The sequence below is a fragment of the Eublepharis macularius genome, chromosome 5 (assembly GCF_028583425.1).
Source record: "Eublepharis macularius isolate TG4126 chromosome 5, MPM_Emac_v1.0, whole genome shotgun sequence".
Classification (NCBI taxonomy): Eukaryota; Metazoa; Chordata; class Lepidosauria; order Squamata; family Eublepharidae; genus Eublepharis; species Eublepharis macularius.
Genome location: NC_072794.1, coordinates 154,721,210 through 154,738,118, shown reverse-complemented (window position 1 = coordinate 154,738,118; position 16,909 = coordinate 154,721,210). Strand labels below are relative to the sequence as shown.

The 16,909-nt window shown below is 40.7% G+C and overlaps 1 protein-coding gene across 1 annotated transcript in view; it reads right to left on the bottom strand.

Annotated features, from left to right (window-relative positions):
- Positions 1–16,909, bottom strand: part of SPO11 (SPO11 initiator of meiotic double stranded breaks) — a 53,139-nt gene that overhangs the window by 11,845 nt on the left and 24,385 nt on the right. Inside the window, exons 3-9 of the mRNA XM_054981214.1 lie at positions 13,709–13,797; positions 9,774–9,840; positions 6,519–6,624; positions 5,385–5,471; positions 1,038–1,071; positions 756–865; positions 555–654 (exon numbers count right to left, since the gene is read on the bottom strand). Coding sequence (XP_054837189.1) covers positions 555–654; positions 756–865; positions 1,038–1,071; positions 5,385–5,471; positions 6,519–6,624; positions 9,774–9,840; positions 13,709–13,797 — 593 coding nt within the window. The remainder of the gene's footprint in view (positions 1–554; positions 655–755; positions 866–1,037; positions 1,072–5,384; positions 5,472–6,518; positions 6,625–9,773; positions 9,841–13,708; positions 13,798–16,909) is intronic.

The following is a 16,909-nucleotide window of genomic DNA, read 5'->3' as shown; positions in this document are numbered from 1 at the left end:
ATTAAAAGCTACCATGCTAGAGCCTCCTATTTATCCAACATCACCCTTCATAATATTAGAATAGCCTTTACATCTACCTGGTTTCAAACCATACCAACAGCTTTGCTTGATAGTTGCTACTCCCCAAAAACCTATGCTTCACACTACTGTATATGTGTAGCTCTGGTTCCAGAGGATTTTATCCTCTTATATTCTGTTCTGCCCTCTTTACACAGAGCCTAGAACTAACTTCCTTGCAGTGCCCTTGAAGGGCCTAAGCTTTTCCTTCGAAGTGAGGAGCTGATTTTCGTTCTCTCAGATGCTGACCTGCTAGTTTTGTGCAGTGTCCGTTTGCTTTGGCAGCCAAGAAAATACAAGCAAAAGCTGTATCTGAAGGGTGAAATATTTTTAACATGATGAGTATTTTCAGACTTATTTTAGCGATGTAATTTATGATTTATGTTTTACATTCTCTATGTTTGTAATGGCCTTTAGCTATACACAATAACTGCTATCGTATCATATCACTTCTGGACCGGTCTTCACAAGATGGGATGTAGAGGTTCTACATTTACCATGTGGATCAGCATCCATGAGAGCAAAGATAGGTGCATGACATGAATCCCATAGTTTTTTGACTAGAAGTCTTGTGTTCAGATCCGGTACACCTTTCCCCTAATGAAATAAAGTTTAATTAGGATGCGTGTAATGAACTATGTTTTAAATATGGCTTAGAAATCATCTTACTCTAAAGTTCTACAGTGTAATCTTCATACCGTAATCATTATACATGGAGACAATTTACTGCAGAAGTTGTCATCCAAGAGCCGCTGAAATGTTGCATCTTTTTCTACAATTAGAATAAATTCTGCTTCGGTGATCAAATCTGGATTGTTAAGGCTACAAATGAAATCTAAAATTGTTAAATTTCAGTACAGCACACAATGAAGTGATAAATCCTTTCTCATAACTCAGTATGTATGCCATATGTTAAAGAAAAAAAATGTTTACAATGTAGCCCTTGGCTGGTGCAAGGAGATATTTTGTCTAAAGGATACTTCTCATTCCTTCAACATTAGATGGTACGGCTGTCTAAAACAACAAAAGTAAAACAAATAATCATATACAGATAAATATACATAAAATTGTTAAAAATAAGGAACAGGAATAAATTCCCCATCCTAAATATCCATAATAGGTTTCTACAGTACTTTACTTCATTTATATATTTCTCCTGCATGGGGACACAAAACAACTTACTATGTTTTCCTCCCATTCATTTTATCCTCACAACAGCCCTGTGAGGTGGATTAGACTGAGAATGACTCGCCAGCACTTTTCTATAGCTGACTTATGGTGACCCTTGCTGAGGTTTTCAGAGCAACAGATGAACAGAAGTGGTTTGCCTGCCTCTGCTTAGCAAGCCTGGTCTTCCTTGGAGGTCTTCATCCAGTTACAAACCAAGGCCAACAGTGCTTAGCTTCCAAGATCTGATCAGATCAAGTTTGCCTCTCTATCCAGGTCAGGACATAAAAATGTCCTAATTCTAAAAGTATACACTCAGATGTTAGTCCCACTGAACCCAATTAGGCATCCTAAAGATCACAGCCTATGAGAGCAGTAATAAGCAGGTCTATTCAGATTCCTATTCAAATCTACTTAGGGGAACTTACTCCCAGGAAAGTGTTCTTAGGAGTGCACTGTTAGATACTCTTCTGAATACAATAGCATTCTTTGTTGGAACACTCATATAGTCACTAGACAGTGCTAAAAGTCAAATATCCTTATGACAGATGTTTACAGTAATTTTAACCGTGCTATATTTTCCATTTGTTTTATCATTCTTTAGCTGGTAAGTAGAGTTATGAAAATCTTTGTTAACATTTCATATGTCATGCAGGAATTCGCTTCGATATGGCAAACATATGGAGGGGGGAAACAGGACAGAGGAAAAATTGGCACAGTAAATTGAAGTGTGTGGTCTTAATGTTTAACTACAGTATCATTGCAGGTGTGCAGAACATACTGAAGTAAGAGGACTTCTGGAGAAATAAACTCTACAATTATTTGTCTGAAAAGTTTTTCATACCTTTGCAGTACTTTGAATATTGTATGGACGGAGGCAAATGTTCTGTTATAGTTCTAAAAGAGGCAATAGCTAAGTAATAATGTGTTTTTAATTCGTTTACTTACTGCGTAGCACTGAAAATAGTAAAGGGTAGCAATTATAACAAGTCTGTAAATGATAGAACATTTTGGAGATCTTTCATTCATAGAGTTGCCAATAGGTTGGAAGGGACTTGATGGCACAAGCAATTATAATGCATTTGTTGTGAAAGAAGAAGGAAATTTCCAATGAAGATGACATGGAAGCTTTTCTCCCACAGTATGTCCTAGGCTCTATCCACTTTTATGGCTTAGGGTCCAGAAAACATAGGATTGGATCCTGCAACCCATCAGCAGAAGGTGTTGATGATGTTGCTGATCTTCCCAGGTTTCCCCTTCTCTCGGCAGCCATTTCCAATCACGAAAATGTTTATACCTAGAGTCCTGGTACCCACATGGAGTAACTGCCACTCAGGTAGGGAGGCTTCAGTGAAGAAAGGATTTGAAATTGTTCCCTGCAGCCTCTTGAGTGAGTGGATCTCACTAATGGAAGAAGAAGAAGAAAATGATTTTGCTCCTCTCCACCGCCCCATTTTAGCCTCCCATCTCATAAGGATATTAATCCATGCAGGTGCCACAACTCTAGCAACAAACTTTCCCAGGATTGTAAATGACTACTAGGAAGAGGAGAAAGCTCCAAAGCTTAGCAATCCTTGTGCATTTCTCAAAGTATCTTTGTACTGAATCCAACCCATAGGTTGAAGTGATGCGGAAAGTCAGGGAACTTGTATGATGAAAAGCCATGCGTATAGGTGATTGCACTGAAAAAGGCAAAATAAGCAAAATCATCCTTTTTATTAGTGTTCTGTTGGTGCAAGAGGCTCTCCCAATAGAACAGGCAGCAGTGGCCAATTTTGATCAATTTCCTCTCCTGAATGCAGTGACATAAATTGTGTGATTATTTATTTACATGGGTCCTCCAACCCTCAGCATCACCTTTTTGAGGCTCTCCGGTGGTGCTTGGGGATGGAGGAAGTAGGAAAGATCAGTCTCCATCAGTGCCTTCTGCTGGCTAATAACATAAAGTTATTTCTGGTCCCATTATCACTGAAATAGAAATAGAGAGCTGGTATTTAAGCACAGTTATTATTATTATTAAATCACTTAGTTGGGTAAGACTAAGAGAAGAAAATTGCTCAAATCAAACTTAGTCTATATAAGCTGCACAAGAGGGAATGCTGTAGCAGAATTCTGAGAAACACATTATACAATTTCATATTGGAGGAGGAGGAGGAATGTATGGGCAGTGGAAAATGCATGGTATAAATATGTTAATACATAAATAAAACCTTCCTCCACTCTATGCTGGCAATAATTTTATTGCCATGGATCAGAGAGTAAAGGTCTTTGATATTTCCGCTTACTTTCAGAAACCCTCTGTTAGTGAAAATTATAGCCAAACATCAACTGCAAAGAGAATTATGGCTTAGCTACTATACCAGGAAGACTACTAGTGACAAGAAATCTTGATGTCTTCCTACTGAAAGTTACTAGTGGACTGCAAAAGTGATTGGTAAAGCAGTGTTTCTCAGTCTGGGGTACTCCAGGGGTTCACAAGAGGGTAAACTCCCTCTTACATCCATTCAGCTAACATGAAAATAATTCCTAGGGATACAGGGTAGAGATTTGCACAAACTGGGAAAAAAACAAACCGTGCAGTTCATGGTTCGTTGCTTTTCACAAACCACAAACTTTTAGGAACTTGCCCTGATTCACGAACTGGTTCGTTTGGTTCATGAAAATGTCACTTCCGGGGCAGCAGAAGATCACCTCTGGAACTACAGAAAGCCCATTCCCCCTGTTGCCTAGGAAACTGATTAATCGTAACCAGGCTGTCTGCAGTTACGAACCAAAAAAGAACCAAACGAACGAGCCTAAAAGTTCATGGCGGTTCGTCAGAAACCGTATTTGTATTTTGGTTCGTACCCACATCTAATACAGGGACTTTTGATTTCAGGGGAAGGAGAGGGACTCAATTTCCCCCTCTTTAGAAAGGCGGGAGCTTGTAGAATTAATATCACCCACGGTCACCTAGCTTCCAGATCAATTTTGAGCACTATCTAGAAAACTTGCTGCTTGATTGCTGGGATTCAGTACCTCAGTCCTATGAACTTGCAGTGATTGAGTGATATCAAATACATTTCTAATACAGTCATCAAAATTACTTGGTGTAAAGATGAACTGGTTTTTAATTTATTTTCCAATGCAAGTACTTTACCACAAAAATAGAGATACCATGCTACATTTTTAGACAAGAATAATCAATGGCAGTTTTCAGTTAAATACCAGCAGTTTAGCTCTTGTGTGATACTGGTCACTTCCTGTTTCTATGAGTCCATTTGAATGATTATGCCTCGTTCCAGTCTCATCCTATTATCTGAGTGATAAAGCCCTCCTGAATAATTCAGTTTTGTAAACTGTGCGGTTCGCGGTTCATTGCATTTCACGAACCATGAAGTTTCACGAACCTGCCCTGGTTCACAAACTGGTTCGTTTGGTTCATGAAAACATCACATCCAGGTCTGAAAATCGTCACTTCTAGGTCAGCAGAAGGTTACTTCCAGGCCAGCAGAAGGCCACTTCTGGGTCAACAGAAAGTCTGCAGGAAGTTCATCCCCTGTTGCCTAGGAAACTGATTGATTGGCACCACGCTGTCTGCAGTGACGAACTAAAAAACAAACCAAATGGTCCAGCTTAAAATTTGTGGCGGTTTGTCAGAAATGGGCTCTGATGAACCACCGGTTCATGAACCACGAACCGGCCTGGTTCATCATGAACTTTGGTTCATTTTTCAGTTCATGCCCATCTCTAGTCCTGACCTCTTCAAGCAAGCCATTCTACAATATGGGTCCACCAAAGAGAATCCGCATGTTTGAGGAGCAACTGATTTGCCCAGTTGCAGGATGGTGTTTGTAGAAGGCCCTGTTCAGATGAGTGAAGCTGTTATGGTGAAGCATAGGGAAAGAGGTGGTCCTACAGAAAAGAGGAGCCAAGACCCTGAAGAGCTTTGCCAATGATAGTCAGAACTGTGAATTGAGCCCAGTAACTGATGGGTAGACAATGGAGTGACTACAGAATGGGAATAATATACATGCTCCATCTAGCTCTTGATAACAGCCTAGCTTTGGTGTTCTGCACCATCTGGAGTCTCCAAATTAGTAGTTAGTGGTTAGATTGTCCGAAATCCTGTGTTCAAATCCACATACTGTTATCAAATTCACTGAATCAATAATACATACCATTGTACTGCAGGTACAATTCACTTTTGTACCATCTTCCTCAATGTAACTTAAATTACCAGCAATACAACCTTTGCTGGTAGACAGCTGGAGAAAAGAAAGCATTCATTTAATCATTATATATTCAATTAAATATTATACATTGCAAATTGTCGGTCAGGCAGGCAGTCTGTCTAGTTCTCTTCAAGGAGCTCAGGATGATAAATGTGGTTCTCCGTTCCCCAAATATCTCTAACTAAGGACTGGTATGCTGACATGAAGAGTTCTTTTACTTTTACAGTATATTATAAAAGGGATGTATGTCTACTTACACATTCAGAATACATGCATAAACTAAAAATTAATTGTATAAATATATATAATGATTCTCTGTTTATTTTGATCAGAGTTCTTTGAAAACCAAACATGCACTGGAACTAGCCACAGTATTGGCAAGACATGTAGGGCATGCTGATGTGGTTATTTATATTATGTTTATATTTTCTCATAGCCAAGGCTTTCAAGATGGCACACAAGATAAAATACACATTAAAATCCATAATCATCATGTGATGATGTTGCCACACTATGTCATACTGCCAGAACAATGAGACTACAAAATAGCAAGTTGCAACATGGAAGTGTAACTCATTGTTAGAAATTAAGGAAGGGGCATCAAAGAAATACAGCAACATCTTGGTTGGGTCCAACTAGGTTTTCCACTGGTGAAAAGGATATCCTAACACTTTTTCACTAGCCCTAACCCTTGCACTGTCAAGATGGCTACTCTGGGGATCATAGGACCTGCATGGATAAAATATATGTGGGATGTACGGCTGTAGAAAGGAGGGTACTGAGAGTGAGCAAAAAGCTGGCTAGAACCAATCCTATCTATCATGACAAGATGGTATGTCCACTTTCCTGCAGATCTAAGCTAAGACACTCATTGGTAATTAACCATTTTTGATAGCTGATTCTTAAGCTTCTCCATTCATTTATCTGTTCCCATTCCCAGCTGGAACCTGTAGATTTAAAAAAATCTTGGAAAATTTGGACCTACCATAACTGTAGATTAAGAAAGTATTTATTTGTTGCCCTTTCCCAAATAACTTCTACATTTTAAACTTTTACAAAGAAAGCTATTTGATACTTAACAATATGTAGACTCCTCCTAGGTATCTTGAGCATACAAGAAATATCATTGATAATGTTGTCCACAACTCTTTGGTTACCAAAACGTGTATCAGTATAAAATATATCTCTGTCAAGATAAAATATAAATAAATAAAACAAAATAAATGAAATATTAATAGACCCATTCAGTTCTGATGCTGTCTCTAGAAATATGAGCCCACCAGTACAGTTCCTGAGTTTCATCAGACTTCCTGTACTCTGTCCTGCCTGGCCTATCTTCAGCATGGAACAATCACAGAACAGATGCAAAAATAGCGATCTCAGTTATTGCGTCTGGTTGGTTTCTCACATATAACTTTTCAACAGTTACCTTTACTTTATTCCTTTCTACCCAGTAGTTTAATCAAAAATACTTTCATGTTATGTTTGCACCCTAGTTTCTAATCAAGTCTGAAGGACTTGTACTTGATCTATAGGCTATCATTGTTGCTGAGTACCTACAATAAAACTTGATCTGCTAGTTCAATTTACTGGGGACCTACAACCTAACATTTTAATATCACAAACATGCAGGCAGCTATGTAGATCAGAAATGAACAGAATTATAATGGATTCAAATCAACAAAACGATAAGTTTGGTTTTGAGTTTCACAGTCTCAATGTTGAAAAAGCAAAAAGGAGTTGTGAACATGTTTTTGCTAAACAAACATGGTAGAAAAACCATCTCCAATATATTTCACCCATTACACGGTACAAATAAATAATTACCCTTCCCCAGGATGGTGATTCATGAACTATTTGCAGACTTATTAGGACAATTTGAGCTCTGTATGAAAGAATTACACTGGCAGAAAGAAGCAATGGCCCCTTGCCCTTTGAAATTTAAAAAAACCTAGTAGGTATCTAAATCCATCTCTACCAATGTATCACAATGGATCTTTGTTACTCATACATGTGGGACAGTTGATCAAGTGCCATTCTCTACGGTGACACCAACTTAGTTTTCGATGTAGGTATTCAAAATCTTGCTGTTATTACTGAACTGTGTGTTGTTTCATAGTACTTTGTGGGGTAATTATTGCAGTATCACACTAAATCATGATTTCAGCTTGAACTTCGGCCATGGTTTGAAGTTGCTTGGTTGCCTCTAATTACCGTTCTCTTAGCAATCATAAATTGTAGCTCATACATTAAGAAGTTCACTTCCATTTCTGATGGGAGGTAATGTCTGATGCCACCTCCTCTTTCAACTTCTGGGGAGAGGTGGTAGGCTCATAAAAAAATGGAATCCTCTTTCTTTAGGTGCTGTTTTTCTTATACCTGTTGAGGTTTGGAATTTGATACGGCCATGGTTCTTCCCACTCTTCTGTCATAGAAGCTGATCCTTATTCAACATTGTTCTTCATAAATATTTTTTTCTCATGCTTGAAGAAGTAGCAAGTGTTCTCTGTCTCTATCAAGGGAGATTTCTGACATCTTTGTGCACTCCTACTGGCACTTGCGATGTCAAAACACTTTGAAAATGTGTAGGATACTGTCAGTGCTTTTTTGTTTAAAAAGGGTGTCAGTATTCATATTATTATAAAGCCCTGATAATAGTAGTCAATAAGGGTGAAATCTAGCCCTTTCTACCTGCTTTCCTGCCTGCCTGAGTACAGTCAAAACTTGAATGGAGCACGGTGACACACCATTTATGTACAAAATTCTTCATCTGCAGCTGGCAAAAGGCATGTTCATTTTCCAATTTGTTGAGAATTTTGTGATGAGAAAGCACTGCCTTCAACTTTGAAAGGACTATTTATTGGTTTTAAAGATACTGTATTTTATTAATTAGAATCCACCCTGAGCCTGCTGGTGCGGGGAGGGCGGAATACAAATTGAATTAAATAAATAAATAAATAAATATGGGGACAATCTTGTGATCAGATTAACAGATGTGTCAAAATACACTACAAGTAGAAACATTCTGAGAAGTTAAAAATATGTATCAACTTTTAGTTAAGGCAGTTCTAGGATTTCATGTAGAATTGTGGATCTTTCGGTTACTAGGCCAGAATATCTGAATGGCAAGCGATTTCTGATCCCATTATCTAATCTAAGCATTCATGACTGGCTAATATTTTACTGTTCAAGCATAAACTCAGTCCTTTGAATGCTGTGGTGAAGTGAACAAACCCGTCACAGAATGCCATTTCTTGTTCCTCACGATACTGTGATTTTGGGCCCACCATCAGCAGCTCATGATCTATTATGATTTTATACCAAAAGGGTCAATATTGGTTGGAAGGTGATGGTGGAGGTAAGGAGTGCCACACTCAAGTGCAGTTACTGGGGTGGGTCCAGTGCTGTGTTTCCAAAGGCACAAGGAGTTCTGGCCATGGAGCGCAGCTTTCCCCTCCCCCCTCCCCTTGGCAACCCAAAATGACCCTTAGAATCCTGCTTCTGTGTGTCTCTTCTCCTTCCGGAGCAGGAATTCAGGGGCCATTTTGGACTGGCGTGGGAGGGAGGAACTAAGAAAATTGCCCTCAGCAGTAGAATTCCTTGCACCTTCAGAAACGTGGTTTTGGATCCACTCCAGTAAGTAGCTTGCAGTCCTAAATGGACTGCTAATTTCAATGGAGGTTGCTGGCCAGTCAGTAATCATGCATGGTCATACTGTTAACAAAGTGCTCAATGTTTCAGTCAATTCTGGTGAGGATGAGAATCATTCCCCCTCCCTTCACCATGCAACAGTAGCCAACAGTTCTCATTAGTAGATTGCTTCATTGGGCCAATTCTAGACATTGGTCTGACCCCAAAAGTCACTTTGAGTGCATACTGAGGATCATGTATCATAGATCACATGTGCTTTAACTATTGAGATATTCTGCTTTGTAAGAAAGCACATAAGTAGACTATGCCAATTCTAGTTTTAAAATATAAACCATTTAAAACTGAAATCCTTGCCATGAAGAGCCTTGGCCACAATAAACATCTGCTTTGAGGGATCCTTTAAATCTATATTCCAAGGCCCATGAGCAAGTTTTATAGTCATGGAAGTTAGGACATTGCACTGTTTAAACAGCACTGTACTGGCACACATCCATTAAACGGTCTCCAAGCTACTCTGAGGGACAGACTTACTTGTTGGCTTATAAAGTAATGTTCAAATATTTTGAAATACTTCACCTACCCATGGTGTATCATATTTGACAAGTTCAGCATGCTTAATTCAATGTAATTTAAAATGCATTTTATTTTAGATTTGATATATAATATCTCAAATATTATTATTACCTTTTAGTTGCATAAATATTGGTCTGCACCATCTTATAGATGATAGATAATAGTTTAAGAAATAGCGCTGAAATGTAAAACATAATTTATAAATAATATCCGTCTTACTGGATTGTTGTTAGGTGTGTTTTTAACTGGATTGAAAATTTTAAAATTACTTCAATTTTAAAATATTTTTACATATACAGTCAGAGAGAGAGAGAGAGAGACATATAAAGTCTTATGCTTATAGCTCCTAATCTAGTAAGTGTCATGTACATGGAAACCTGTTTACACTTAGATGACTAGAACATCTCAGATGAAATAAGTATGCCAAAGTATACTAAATCTGGGGGCTTTATTTCATGGGGAAGTAACTGAACAATTTAAATACCCCTGTCAATCCACAAACCAGGGGTCATTTCCTAGAAAAAGAACTGCAGGAACGCATTTGCATAACTCATTAGCATATGCCACCCCCCCTGACATCACCAGAAGTGTGTCAGAAGGCAACATCCACCCCTCAGGCCCCTTTCCCCAGTAATCTCCAGGTATTTCCTTAAAGCAGAATGAACTCAAAGCAGCTTACCCTCTTCTGGAGAGCCAGCCCTGCTTGCACGCACGCACGCACTCACTTTCTCTCACAAGTCACAAATGAAAATAAAGCTGCAGAATGAATTCAAAGCAGCTTACCCTCCTTTGGAGTCCAGCCCTACCCAGCTTGCACTCACTCACTCACTCACTCACTCATTTTCTCTCTCTCTCTCTCTCTCTCTCTCACAAGTCACAAATGAAAATAAAGCAGCAAAGCAGAATGAATTCAAAGCAGCTTACATTCCTTTGGAGCCCAGCCCCACTCGGCTTGCACTCATTCACTCATTTTCTCCCTCTCTCATGAGTCACAAATGAAAATAAAGCAGCAGAGCAGAATGAATTCAAAGCAGCTTACATTCCTTTGGAGCCCAGCCCCACTCGGCTTGCACTCACTCATTTTCTCTCTTTCTCTCGCTCTCCCTCTCTCCCATGAGTCACAAATGAAAATAAAGCAGCAGAGCAGAATTAATTCAAAGCAGCTTACATTCCTTTGGAGCCCAGCCCCACTCAGCTTGCACTCACTCTGCTGCCTGCTGCTAAAGACAAGGACAGCCAGGAGGAAAAGGAATCACGTGGGTGGAGCAAAAACCCATGTGACCTCTTTTCAGATCTACCGGAACGCCGTTCTGGCGTGTTCCACCTCCAAATGAGCCCTGCCGCAAACCAATCAATGTTGCTTAATTTGTTGATGAGTTCTAATTCAGCACTTTCATGTTGTTTTCTGCCTTTGAAGGGTTTTCTGTAGAACAGTAAATACCCTGGCTTAAGCAGATACTTGAATTTCCTTAATCACTATACTTTCTAACAGCTCAATAGGAACCATTTTCTAGAGACTTTAATCAGCTTTCCTTTACATATTGTTTCATACTGTATCCTCGTACTGATGTTAGTTAATTTTTCTTAAGCTTCAGGCGGCTTCTTTGATTAGTTGTGTTTATCACACTTGATACATTTTGTATATTTGTATCCTGTGAGAAGCAGGAACTAGTATGCAAAACAAAACAAATACACTGGGATTTGGTTTCGTTTCATTAAAACGGCATCCAGAACAGTAAAGTCTTTGGAAAACTAAATTATAACGACACCCTCCCACCGAAAAGTTTGTGTTTCATTTTGGTTCTTACTACATAGCGGTGGCAGCAGCAGAAAGGCAGCGAGCACACAGCATCTTGTTTTCATTAACAGCATTCACCAATTGGATCCCAAGGAGAGAGAGCCCTCACATTATTCATTAACTCCGTTGGCGGGAAGGTAAAATGTACACAATGCGCACAAGTGCATTTTTTTCTGCTGTTGCCAAATAATCCCTTGGCAGGAAGAGGAATTATGCACATATCTTTTTTTTAGTTGCTACCCAGACCACAGCACTGTCTCCCTGCGAATCGGGTCATAGGAGCATTGCCTCTTCCCTGCCTGTTGGCTTCAGAAACATTCCAGTAGTTTAACTCTGTTGGAGGAAAGGTACACCTTGATTTTTTTTAGTTGCTACCTAGGCACTGGTCTGCCCTCCCTCCCCAAAATCTGGGCACTTGGGCTGCCCCAGATCCTTGTTTCCTCAAACCTTTCCTCTTGAAAAGAAAAGTGTGTATGTGCACAGCCAACACTCATCTTGATGCCATCCCTAAAGATTCTTCGGGTTCCCTAAACACTGGATCCTGTTGTTGTGTGTACTCAAACTTGGTGAGTTGATAGTTTAAAGGCAAGACTGTGTTATGAGCAATTGTGGTGCCATTAACTGCAAAAACAGTTGTCCCAAAGAGCCTTAAAGCCCTCATTGCAAAGAATGGGGCTGAAACTCACGATGATGATGATGATGATGATGATGATGATGATGATGATATAATAATAAAACCCACATGGATTTATTACTAGAAAAAACTAGTAACAGTACATAGTTTGTTCGGAAACCCCGGATTCAAAACTGAAATGGAAATGTCCTCACTGTACACCCTTAAGAACCTCTGACTTCTCCCACATTCCTTATGTGTAACAACTAAATCTATTCCAGTCCCTTATACAGGGAATCACACCTGAAAGATTTATGATAGGATTTCTAGCAAGCCTGTCACTGCTCCAACTCCTCCTTATTCTCCCCCCTTCTGTGATTTTTCTTATAAAATCTCCAAATTGATTTCCTTCCCATAACATCTGAAGAAATGAGGTCTGATTCACAATGTGCTGGAATATATGTTGTTAGTGTTTAAGAGATTTAACAGAACCCTGAGATTCAATATGGCTCAAGAGCATCAGCTAGAGCATCTGAGTTCTTGGACCCTTGGGGCTTAGATGAGAATAATGCTTTATCCTCCATTCTACATTGGCACCATCTGGCCAATGTAATCCTCTTTTGACAAACAGCTTGGTCCAGAATCCCTTTTTATAATGGAAGTGCAGAGTCTTTAAAATGGCAGGATCATCTTGTAATAATTCTGAAATTGGTAGTAATAGTCTCTGATATCAGAGATGGAGATTTTCTGGGGTTTGCTTAGATCTGCTGATCAATCTCACTGAGGAGGCTGGCTTAGATCAGACTTCATTGCCCATAAATATCTTGGAGCTATGGACCTTTCTCTGGTCCCAGCTTTGGAACATCTGGAGTCCCCAAGACCAAAGGGACAGAGGTTAATGACTCCCCCACTATCTTGGTGCTGCAAGGAAATCTGTACATTCTCTGAAAAACCTGCTACAACCTAGACAAAGTGTACTTAGTTGAGTGAGACCAACATTATTGCTTTAACTTGACAGACTGTGTGCTGTGTGATAGTGTGCTCTTCCTTATGTTTTGTCCCCTTTCCTGCCCCTTTTGAATCCACCACCATTTTCTCCTTTTTTCTATAATAAACCTTCTTTCTATAAAGATATTTTTGGCATCCTTAGTACAATACATTTCTCTGGTATATTTCTCTGAATCTCTTCCCTACATGCCAGACCATCTGGATGCTACATAGTTTGCTTTAAGGTATTTTTCAAGGTTTCCACCCTGTTACATTGTTAAAGTGCTAGGACTGAGCCAGAAGGGCACTTTCTCAGTATGTCACTCTAGATGTTCTCAGGAGATACCTGAATAGTAGCAGCTCATTACCAGACAGTTTTCCAGGGAACTCTTGGTCTAAGGTAGATTCCCAGCAAAGACAGTCACCTTCCCCTTCTTCCTAACCATAACAAGGTGCCACTGAACTTCATTTTATTATGCTATGATAGACTAACATGGATACTACTTCAGAATACATACACACAGTTTTAGAATACTTCATGTCAAGTTTTGATACTTCGTATATATCTAAAGGATACACATTACTTTTAGTGTATGGCAGAACATTACAAAATGATAAATTAAATCAATATGTAGTTTTTTTACTTACCAAACTTTGGGGCTGATTTGGGACAGTCACTTCTTATTTTCCTTGTAGTACAATTAGATGCCATCTGCAGACCTACAGAATCTTTAAACCTATGGTTGTAAATCAATTCAGTTTTTAAACATAATATTTTTTGTCATATTCTCTGGTATCCCCATTACCATGCAAAATACAAAATGTGGCAGATCCTACTATATAAAAGGTAAGTTGTATTGGTGACAACTCACTTTTTATCCCTGTGCAGGTGTACTTGCACACCGCTCCGTGGGTATAAAAGGTGAGTTGTTGGAAACACTGTTATCGGAATTGGTCTCCCTGAGAGTAAGAGAATTTGTGGGGGAATTAGCAAGCAAGGAAGACAGCTATGCAAGAGGCTGGTAACTATGGGATCTTGTGTGCCAATGTCTATAAGGATCAATTCCTCTAGAGAACCTTTTCAATAAGCGGGCAGATATTCAATCAAAATGGTTTTTTTATTTAAAATATTACAGATCAATTACACACAAAACACACAGAGAGCTAACTAGAAAAAAAACAGAGAGGAAAGTTGGAGAGAGTTGCAGAGTTGGTTTTATAGTTACCGGGTCCAGAAGATTGAGAGTGTCCAAGGGAGAGCAGCTTCAGTGACTAGTACTTCATGGCAAGAGGGAGAAGGGCTCAGACATGCCATCTGAGGGTATGTGGAGGGTCCAGAACACACACACACTGAGCACGTGGTAGAACTGTCATATATACTGCGTAACATGCCCTAAGGCAGGACTGAGAGTCTCTGCCCTAAAACAATGCCTTAATGGTTCTTCCCAGGGTGGGACAAAGGTCTGGGAAACTGTCTCCAGGGTGAGACAATAAGTCTGGTGAACGGTCTCCAAGGTGGGACAATGAACTAGGAAGGTTTGATTAGGTCTTCCTGGGATGAACTATAGGTGTAAAAAGATTATTTGATGTCCCACGATGGCTGGATGGGTGAGGCTACAATAGGAGTGGGTAAAGGGTAGAATTGGCAAGGTGTGTAAATGGATTCATCCAAGTACCTCTGGAGACCTCCATTGTTCTATGGTTATGCACAAACTCCGGGGTGGAGGACTAAGTTAGTCTTACTTCTCTTCTCACATTCCAGTACTTTCCCATCTCCTGCCTAGCCCAGCAGCTTGTCTGTGTTTTAAACACATGAGCAGACAGGCTTATGATATTGCCATATTTATAAGCATTAATATCGTGAGGGCAAGTATGACCAATTACAACACAGCTTGCCTCAGAGACCCCGAGGAGGCCGCTGCGGTGACGGGAAGGCTCAGCACAGTGGTGCAGCCACTGCAGGGCCTTAGGAGGGCACTGCCGCCACATCGGGCCTCCCTGCCACAGTTGGGTTGCCAGTCTCCTGCTGGGGGTGGGGGATCCCTCACTCCCACCCTTCACCCCCCCACACTTACCTGTCCAGCAGGGAAATGCTATGGGAACGTGCCTCTCGGGGTGTGCTCCCTGGTGGTGTGGCGTGCTTTTGCGTGCTGTAGTAGGCCAATTTTGGCTTGAAAGAGGCCCGATTCAGCCAGCTGCAGATGGAGGAGCACTCCAGGCCTGTTTTGCCACCCCAGCAGGGCTCCTGGGCTCCACAGCAGCCCAATTTGGTCCAAATTGGGCCACTGCAGAGCGCAGGAACACTCCAGGGCTTATTGTGCTGCCTCAGCAGTGCTCCTGGAGTCTGATTCTGCCCAAATCGAGCCACTGTAGAGTGCAGGAGCACTCCAGGGCCCATTGCGTTGCCCCAGCAGCATTCCCAGGCTCCACAGCAACCCGAAACAGGCCCAATTCAGCCCAAATTAAGTCTGATTCAGCCCGCTGCAGAGCACAGGAGTGCTCCCTGGGGCATCATGTGGCTTGCACTATGACATCTTGTCCCAGAAGTGATGTCATCACATGGCCTGGGAGTGCATGCACTTTGCGCGTGCATGGGAACAACCTAAAGTTGAGTGCCAGGTCTTCTGCCTGGAGAGGGAGGGGATCTGGCAACCCTACTCCTGTGCCAGGCCTCTGAGAGGCTGCAGAGGTAGCAGGGGGGCCTGGCGTGGCAGCATAGCCCTCCCAAGTCCCGCAGAATGGATAGGTAATAACCATGATAAAAAGGAAAAATAGTTGCAATAAATATTGTCCGCAATAATTACAAAACCCAACAGGTAGAGAAAATCTGTGTGAAGAGATGTTATCTTTAAGAATTCTCTGGGGCTAATCAATTATTGCTATACTTCAGGCATTCTTAGATATGTGTCGAGCAGACATTCATAAAGTGTACATACAGCAAGTGATTGCTGCATCTATTGAATTTCTGTCTGAACAATATTAATTGCAACTAAATCCCTAGCCCAATGCTGAGCAGAAAGATCAAGGCAAAGTGTAGGTGCATAGAACCTATCGAGTGGGAGACCCACAGGACATGCAGGGGGCATCTCATTTTCTTCTGTATCCTCTCCCCCACTATTTCCTCCTCTTCTTCTCTGGCAATCCCCACAGCCTCTCTTCTTTTCCTATTTCCTTCTCTCCTTCCTACTCACTATCAAATCTACTTTTATTGCCCCCCACCCCCGTCTTCACTTCTCTCTCCTTCCCTCCGCCTGAAGGATTCTTCCTTGGAAACATCTGGCTGAGTTGTGCAGTGGCCACCATTGCCAGGCCAACTTGTATGGTGGCTACTGCCTCAGGGACCAGTAAAGTTGCATGACGGCTGCCACCACTGTGACCATACAAGTAATTGGAATACTAGAAGGGGATATGGAAGGTTAATTGCAAGAATCTCTGACTACTGTGCTCTTTGAAAAAGAACTTTGGAAACGGACCTTACAAGGATCTGGACCGTCCGTTAGAGAACTCAGTCACAGAGTTTACAACGCATATTGGAAGGACATAGGTCTACCCACGAGCTGTGACACCCACAGTGTCTGGAATTATTCTTGGACTGCACCTATATTGTGACTGTATATTATAATTGTGAACAAGGCAATTTAAACCCTGTATAGGAAAAGTAGTGTCATAGGATGCCCGACTAGTAAATGCACTTTAATTGTAATAATTATAGCACTTGGAGCACGTGACACTTTAATAGATTAATTACAGGACGTCTGAAATGCCTATATGATTGAGGTTGAGGGGGAGTGCAATATGTGGTACAGTTCTTGAATGTGCTAAGAGAAATAATTTGAAATACAAGTTGTT